This window comes from Giraffa tippelskirchi, chromosome 14 (assembly GCF_054371585.1).
Source record: "Giraffa tippelskirchi isolate mGirTip1 chromosome 14, T2T-mGirTip1v1.2.pri, whole genome shotgun sequence".
NCBI lineage: Eukaryota > Metazoa > Chordata > Mammalia > Artiodactyla > Giraffidae > Giraffa > Giraffa tippelskirchi.
This window is the reverse complement of record NC_137288.1, coordinates 16,299,148-16,307,581: the sequence shown is the minus strand read 5'-3', so window position 1 is coordinate 16,307,581 and position 8,434 is coordinate 16,299,148. Positions and strand designations below refer to the sequence as shown.

The following is an 8,434-nucleotide window of genomic DNA, read 5'->3' as shown; positions in this document are numbered from 1 at the left end:
GAAAATTTGCCTTTCTTTTTGCTAAATTATAATTTTTGAGAGGTAAAACAACTCTCATGAAGATAAATAACAAAGATGTGAAAAATTTTTATTCAAGTAATTAAGAGGGAAGATACGGTGTGAAAGATATTAAGAGCTGCTCAGAGTATTTCAGGACCTACGTGTTTAGAGGCGATTTAACACAGGAATGTTAGGGTGAGACTGCTGGGTTATATATAAAAGTGGGTGAAGCCTGTAGGACAATAAACTACAGCCTTTAGGGTTGTTTGGGAGTGGTTATGTAGCTGGAGTAACAATGTCAGCTGTTGAGAGTGGTTCCAGCTTGTTGGTGTTAACGATGTCAGTTGAAAATGGTTATCTAGCCGGTTGGTGTAAACAATGTCTGCTGTTGACAATGGTTATCTAGTTGGTTGGTGTAACAATGTCAGCTGTTGGACACTAGCTGGACACTCAAGAGTGTCACGCTTTTGTGGCAAAAGGCGCTGGCCACCAGCTTCACTCGTCACCGGTGCGCACTGCGCTAAGGAGGTGGGCCAGATTCCCATGCGGCAAGGCCCTCAGCGCCCTCCATCTGGCTCTCAAGAAGGCCTCCCCGGACAGGGGCATACCCGCCGGGCAGCATCCGCCGCACTCCAGACCAACAACAGGTCAGCGCCTCGGCCCAGGAGCGCTCACGAAAGGCCTGCCTCCCGGCTAGCTTGGACCACACGGCTTCCGCTCGGGCCTTCCCCGCCCAGGGACGTCATTGGTCACCGACGGAGGGGGCCTCTGAATGCCGCCACCTCCCTCTCACGCCTTCGCCGCAGAATGACGTCACCGGGCCCGGACGCGCCGGGGGCGGGGCCTAGGAAGCCTCCGCCCCCCGCTCCTCACCTTCGCGGGTGGTGTCATCATCGGGCCCCGACGCGTGGTGACGCCATCAGGCCTCGACGCACGGTGGAGGGGCAGGGCGCGCGGGCGGTGCCTCAGCTGGGTTGGCGCTGAGGGGAGAGGGCGGGGAAAGGCGGTGAACCGAGCGGGATCGAGGAGGGGCGGGAAGGTGGCGGCCTGAGCATGGCGGACCAGATCCCTCTGTACCCGGTGCGCAGCGCGGCGGCCGTGGCCGCGGCCAACCGCAAACGCGCGGCCTACTTCAGCGCAGCCGGGCCCGGGCCGGGGGCCGATCGGCCCAGCAGGTAACGACGGGGCCGCCCCAGCCTCCCGCCCCGGCGCCCCTCCCCGCCCGGCCCGACGGGGGCCGCCCAGGCGCGCCTGGACCTAGGGAGAGCGTCCGCGCTGCGAGGGGGCCCTCGCCCCGGAGCGCCCCGGCCGGGCTCGGCGGAGAGAGGGGGCAGCCTTGGGTTCGGGGGCTGCTGCCTCGAGCAGCGCAGGCGGCACGGGTCCCACGGCGCCCGTCTCGCAAATGTTAGGCTCCGAAACTTGCAGCGTCTCCGGGAGATCGTGAAGATGGCAGACACAACTCCCAGTCAGGCTTAGAAATGCAGACCTTGTTGGGTGTCAGTTCACAAGTGGAAGATCACGTGAAGACATTTCAGTTTGTTTCCTGAGAACACTTTTTACTTAAACGTATCTACAAAGTACCTTTTGTTGACAAGTTTTTGCTCTTTAACAATGGGAAACGGAGATTCAGAAAGGTTGGATTGTTTCATGTGAGCACAGTTATTAAAGTGGTAGAATTTATAAGTGGAGAGCTTTGATTTAAAATGGAAATCTCATACCCTAGTTGGATTTAGTTTGTATTTAACTTCTTACCCAAAGGGAAGACTACCCCTCTGATACAGTGGTTAGGAAAAGAAACCTATAAAAAGGGGAAATAGTTGTTAAAATTTTATTTCTGAAGGATTGTAGAAGCAATCTGCCTTTAGCACACAGAAAAAGGACGGATTTTAGTACCCAGTTGCTTCAGGATTCAAGTTTTAGAAGAATTTTTGGTTTGGGCTGTTAGAGAGGCCGTAACATATAGTTAAAAGAGTACATATTATAATGTTACAGAGCTGAATTGAATCTTGGTTCATTTACATACTAGCTATTTGATCTTAGGTAACTTAAACTGTAAGCCCTAGTTTCCTCTGGTGTAAAATGGGGGCAATGTTTTTTCTTGTAGAATTGTTGAGGGTACAGGAGGAGTTAGTAAGGAGCCCATTTTTTGTGTTGGCCCTGAAGTGGAGAGGTATGGTTTCTCCTTTCTTCCCTGTCATTACCTATAAGAGTAACTGTGTTAGTAATCTAAGCAGTTGATTGCAAGAGATATTTTTTGAAAATGTGCCACCTCTTTCACAATAGATTTCCGTCAAAGTTCTCATCTGCCAGTTTTTGTCTTTTACATTTTAAAGCTCAGAAGTACACTTAAGATCCCTATGTCTTCAGGCAGATATTTCTTTTATTGTTGTCTCTGGTAACTTTTTTTGCTCTGGAGTCTCCCTTAGTAGACTAATGTAGCCAGTTCCGCTTTTTGTGGATAAGTGTTTGCATCGTATTAGCATTCAACCTATCTGCTGAATTTGAAGTGAGTTGCTGTTGGAGCATGTTTTTCCATTATTCAGTCTGTCAATCTCTGTCTTTTGGTTGGTGTATTTAGGCCATTCAAGGTGATTATTGATACATTAGCGTTCAAGTGTGCCACTTTATTAATCTGTTTTTCTTATATTTCTCTTCTTGCCTTCCTTTTACTTGAATGTTTTTGTGATATCGCTATAGTGTTTTTTAGGGTAGGCCTTTGTATAGTTTTTGTAGTGTTTGCTCTGGGTATTACAGTATACTTAATGTGATGTATCACCATAGTGTATTGGTATCAGTATTTTTCTATGTGGAGTGATTTGTGTTTCCACAAATTTTGGTTCCTTTACTTCCCTTTTCCTCCCTGCAATTTAAATAACATGTTCTTCTTATATATGTATGTGTGTTTGTTGGATTGTAAAATGTATTTTTTAGATCAAAAAGTTTGCAGGTCACTATAGTTAAATTAGAGTGGCAAATAAAAGCACAAATTAACTTAACAAAAAAATCATGTCTTTAGTATCTGATGGTGTTTAACTTTTTGTTTAAATTATCAAGTATGGTTTATAAGACTTGTGATGATAAGGATGGCTTATTGAATGTACCCATATTTTTACTCATTTTATTCTTCCTTCCTGCTGTTCCAGGATTCTGTTTTTTTAAATTTCCTTTTTATTTTAGGACCTTTCTGTAGGCAGTCTTGAGATTTCATCTTATGTCTTTATTTCTCCTTTATTTCTGAAAGATAGTTTTTATTGGATAGAGAATTACTTGTTGACACTTCTTGGTACCTGAAAATGCTTGTTCAACTTCCGTCCAGCTTTCATAGTTTCTGATTAGAAGTCCGCTGTCATTCAAATTGGTGTTCTCCATAGGTAATGCATCATTTTTCTTTGGCTGCTTTCAAGTTTTTTCTTTGTCTTTAGTTTTCACAGGTTTAATTATGATGTATCTTGGTATGATTTCTTTGGGTTTAATTTGTTTGGTAGTTGCTAAGCTTCTTGAATTTGTTGGGTTTTGTTTCACCAAATTTAGGGAGTTTTTAGTGGTAATTTCTTCACTTAACACCTCTTTCTTATCTACTTTCAGGACTCCAATGATACAGATGCTGCATCTTTTGTTAGTTTTACATTATTCTTTTAGGCTTTTTTTTCCCCTCCAGTGTCTATTCTCTGTGTTCAGACTATGTAAATACTATTTATTTATTCTCAAGTTCCCTAATTCTGTCCTCTGTCATTTTCACTCTACTAAGTGACTTTCAGTTTCACATAGATGCCATCCAGTGAGGTTTTGTTTCTAATGTTGTGTTTTTAAATTTTATAATTTCTGTTTGTTTGAGGAGAATTTGAAATTGATTGTCGAAGCATTTTTATGTTTGGTGCTTGAAATAATGTTACACCATTCTATATCTGAGTTAATCTCAGGATTGATGTCAGTTGGTTGTCTTTTCTAATTCACATTGTCAGTGTTTTGATTCTTTGGATGATGGATAGTTTTTGATTGTTTCCTTGATACTTTGCCTTTTATATTAGGAGAATGCGGGCCACATTGATATCTTTTATTCTAAAAGATGATAACCCGGTTTGGATTTCGCACACAGGTCCTGGCCTACCTTTGTTGGCCTCAGTTTCAGTGACAGTTTACTTCACAGGGCCTCTGTGCTGATCGTTGGTCTGTTGGTTTATCTCGTGCTACCAGAGCTCTCACTTGTCTCTCTCTATGCTGCGGAGGAGAAGGGATTTCCCCAGGCCCAGGGTATCATGGTGAGAGGTGGTGGTGTCATCCCATATGGATGACGAGACTGTCTTGGATGGACAGTGGCTGTAGCTGTCTCCTCTCCATCTGTGCCCCCTGACTTCACTGCTGTGTCTCGGTGGAAGAGGAGACTCAACACCACTGTGGCCAAGAAGTTGTCTGTGGCTAAATCCTTTTTGCTCGTGCCCCTGGCTGCTCTGGCATCTTAAGGAAGATGAGAAGCATTTCAGGCCATGGATAGAAGCCATTTCCTGAGCTGGCTGTTTCTGTGTTTGTTGATGCTGCCTGCCCCTGCCTCACCCTACCCTCCCATCCTCCCCACAGTGAGAGAGGGGAGTCTCAGGCTCACGAGACATGGAGACATCAAGGAAGGCCTTGATGTCTGAGGCCTCTAACCTCTTGTGGCAGGGGCCCTAACCGGTGCCACCTGGATGGCCTCATGTCCCTGGGTGGGATGTGGGAGTCTCAGGCCGGTGGGGTAGGACACTACCTCCTAAGGCCACTTGTCAGTCTTGTCTTGCTGATGGTGGACTCTCAGGGGAGTAAGGGCCTTCCTGGGCTGCCTTTTCTTGCTAGGATGGAGTAGGCAGTGCTGGGCCTGTGTCCTTCTGTTGGATGGAGTCACATAAGGTGTCCTCCCATTGTGTTCCTCCGGTTCTGGGTCCCCAGTCCACCCAGCTCTCTTCCTCTCACTGCTGCATTCTCACCACCCTCCAGAGCTCTTCTGGTTGGCTCTTGCTTCATTTCCAGGGTTTGTATGGATTGATAGTTGCATTTAGGGAAGAGGAGCAGAGAGAAATGGATTGTGACTTAAAAGTTGTGTTCCTGTATTATTTTATGAAGTTTGGCTTTTATGTATTTTATCATGGTGACATTTATGTATAGTTTAAAAAGTTAATTGGCGGTGAAAGGCTTATGATAGCCACTGTGGCTCTCTACCTGTCACCTTCTCCCCAGCCTCTCATTCCACTGGCAGTTACTTTGTACTGTTTCTTGTATTTACAAATCTCCATTATTACAGTGACTGTATTCCTGACTTGTGTCAACATCTGAAATGACTTGACTTCTAATTCAGTTCAGTTCAGTCGCTCAGTCGTGTCCGACTGCGACCGCATGGACTGCAGCATGCCAGGCTTCCCTGTCCATCACCAACTCCTGGAGTTTACTCAAACTCATGTCCATCACATCGGTGACGCCATCCAACCATCTCATCCTCTGTCGCCCCCTTCTTCTCCTGCCTTCAATATTTCCCAGCATCAGAGTCTTTTCCAGTGAGTCGGTTCTTCGCATGAGGTGGCCTTCTAATACCTTCCTTGATTTCAACTCCAGCCAGGACAGAACAGGATACTCCTGCCAGGCTCGCACAGTACTCTGCTTCCCTTCATAGCACAGAGTGCACTTGACTCATTGCTCATCTTCTCGTTAGACTTTAAATTCTAAGAGTAGAGTGGCAGTGATGGCCAGATTTTGCCCTGATACCTGGCCCCATGAGTTGAGTGGGGAAGTGTTTTCTTCTCTTTCCCTTTCTGGAAGACATTTTGTAGAGTTGGTGTTACTTCTTTAAATGTTTGGTAGAATTTTCCAGTGAAACCATCTGGACCTGGAGATTTCTTTTTAGGGTGTTTTAATTTAAAATTCAGTTTCTTTAATAGTTACTGAGCTATTCAAAGGATCTGTTTTATATTTGGTGAATGGTGATAGTTTGTGCTCATGACCAGTTGGTTCATTTTAGCTAAGTTGCTGTATTTATGTGTATAGACTTGTTTGTAGTAGTCCCCTATTTTCTTTTTGCTGCTGTTTCATTCAGATGTTGGTGGTTTGTGCCTTCACTTTTTTTGTTGTTGTTCTTTCTTGCTAGAGATTTGATCTTTTCAAAATCCATCTTTTATTTTACTTATTTTTTCTAGTTTTCTTTTTCCAACTTCATTAATTTCTGCTGTTTATTTTTTCTACATTTGTTTACATTATATTCATTTTTCTCTTCTTATTTCTTAAGGCGAAAGCTTGGATTATTAATTAGAGACTTTTCTTCCTTTTTTAATGTAAATATTTATTGCTGTAAATTTCCCTCTTGGCACTGACTTACCTGTGTCCAACAAATTCTTGTGTTTTGATTTTCTCTGAGACATCCTCTCTGACCAGTGGATTGTTTAGAAGTGAGTTTGGAAAATTCATGGTTATCTTCTAGTTACTAAATATCTAGCATGATTTTTTTGTGATCAAAGAACACAGTGTGTATGATTTCAGTTATTCTAAATTTGGTGCAGTTTGTTTTGTGACTAAGGATATGATCTGTATCAGTAGGAATTCAGGGGCTCTTGAAAAGAAAGTACTTTGTGCTGTTGTTGGGTGAAATGTTCTGAAATGCGATTAGATCCTGTTAGTTAATGGTGTTGACTTCTCTCCTTGCTGGTGTACTGTCTGGTTGTTGAGGGTGGATAGTTGAAGTCTCTTGACTGTAATCATGGATTCGTCTGTTTCTCCTTGTAGTTTTATCAGTTTTTGCTTCACATATTTTGCAGGTCTATTTTTGGTGCATTCATGTTGGGATTGCTCATATTCTTGATGGACTGACATTTTTATCATTATGAAATTTCCCTGTCTGTTGCTAGTAATTTTTTTGCTCTGATGTTTGCTTTGACTGACATTAATATAGCCACTCCTGCTTTCTTTTGATTGATGTTTGCCTCGGACATAATTTTCCATCCTTTTACTTTCAACCTGCTTATATTAAAGTGAGTTTCTCTTCGTTGATATGTGGTTGGTTATACTTTTTATCCACCCTGCCATTGTGTGTCCTTGAGCTGATGCATTTAGAACATTTACATTCAGTGTAGTGATTGATTAGTTAGGGCTTATACCTGCCATTTTACTTTCTGTTTTCTGTCTTTTGTTTCTCTCTTTTCTTTTTCCTGCCCTTTTTAACAGTCACTTGAGCATTTTTTAGAATTCCATTTTGATTTACTTGTGGTGTTTTACATTGGATCTCTTTGTATAAACAATGTGTCAGTAGTTCTACATGTTATATTACACATACATAACTCATCACAGTATATTCCTGTTGATATTTTATCAATTTGAGTAAAGTGTATAATCCTTACCTTACATCTTTTTATTCTCACCACTGGTAATGTAATTATGGGCACACTTAGTTTTATTGTGCTTTGCAGGATTGTGTTTTTTTTTACAGATTGAAGGTTTGTGGCAGCCCTGCATTGTCAGTTGATGGTTAGCATTTTTAAACAATAAAGTATTTTTCAGTTAAGGCATGTACTTTTTTTAATACATAATGCTATTGCACACTTGGTAGACTTCAGTACATTGTGAACATAACTTTTATATGTACCAGAAAACCAAAAAATTTGACTCACTTTATTACCATATTTGCTTTATTCCAGTGATCTGAAACTGAACCTACAATATCTCTTAGGCATGCTTGTGTCTTGTAAAATTATGTGTAAATTTTACATATATGAAGGTAGTTACATATTTCCCTTACATACAATTAGAACTGCTCATCAGTGTTAGAGGTTTTGCTTTATCTCTCAAACATAATTTAGAAAACATAAGAGGAGAAGGACAGCTTATTATAATGATTCACATTTTTGCTACTTATGTTGTTCTCTTATTTCTTGGTATACCAAAACTATTTTCTTGTTTCTGTTCTGTTTTAAGAATTCCTTGGCTATACTTTGAGGGTGGATCTGCCAGAAACAAATCTCTTAGTTTTTCTTCATCTGAGAATGTCTTATTTCCCTTTCATTCTGTAAGGATATTTTCATCGTATGTGCAGTTTCAGGTTGACAGTTCCCTCAGCACTTGAAAAATGTTATGTCACTCCTTTTTGGGTTCCATGATTTCTGATGAGAAATCTGATGTCATTGGAATGATTTTCAATTGTAGGTAAGGTATTTCTCACTAATTTCAGGCTTTGTCTTTAGTTTTCAGTAGTTTGATTTTTATGGGCCCTAGCATACATTTGAGTTTATACTGTTACACTTCGTTTCTTGAATCTTTTGTCAGAAGTTTTCAGCATTTATTCATTTGAATACTTATGTTTGGACAATCTTTCATCTCTTCTTCTGATACACTAGTGACATGTTGTGAGAGCTTTTCTTTTAGTCCCACTTGGTCATGAGTTCTGTTCATTTGTTTTAAGTCCATTTTCTGTTGAGATTGGGTG

At 41.8% G+C, this 8,434-nt stretch overlaps 1 protein-coding gene across 13 annotated transcripts in view; it reads left to right on the top strand.

The window, feature by feature from the left end:
- Positions 1-1,008: 1,008 nt before the first annotated feature.
- Positions 1,009-8,434, top strand: part of ATP9B (ATPase phospholipid transporting 9B) — a 151,369-nt gene continuing 143,943 nt past the window's right edge. For all 13 annotated transcript variants that reach the window (XR_014074995.1, XM_081563073.1, XM_081563074.1 and 10 more), the window contains exon 1: positions 1,009-1,175. Coding sequence is in view for 8 of the 13 variants with exons in the window: in XM_081563073.1 (XP_081419199.1) it covers positions 1,054-1,175 (122 nt within the window). In the remaining 5 variants the exon portion in view is untranslated. The remainder of the gene's footprint in view (positions 1,176-8,434) is intronic.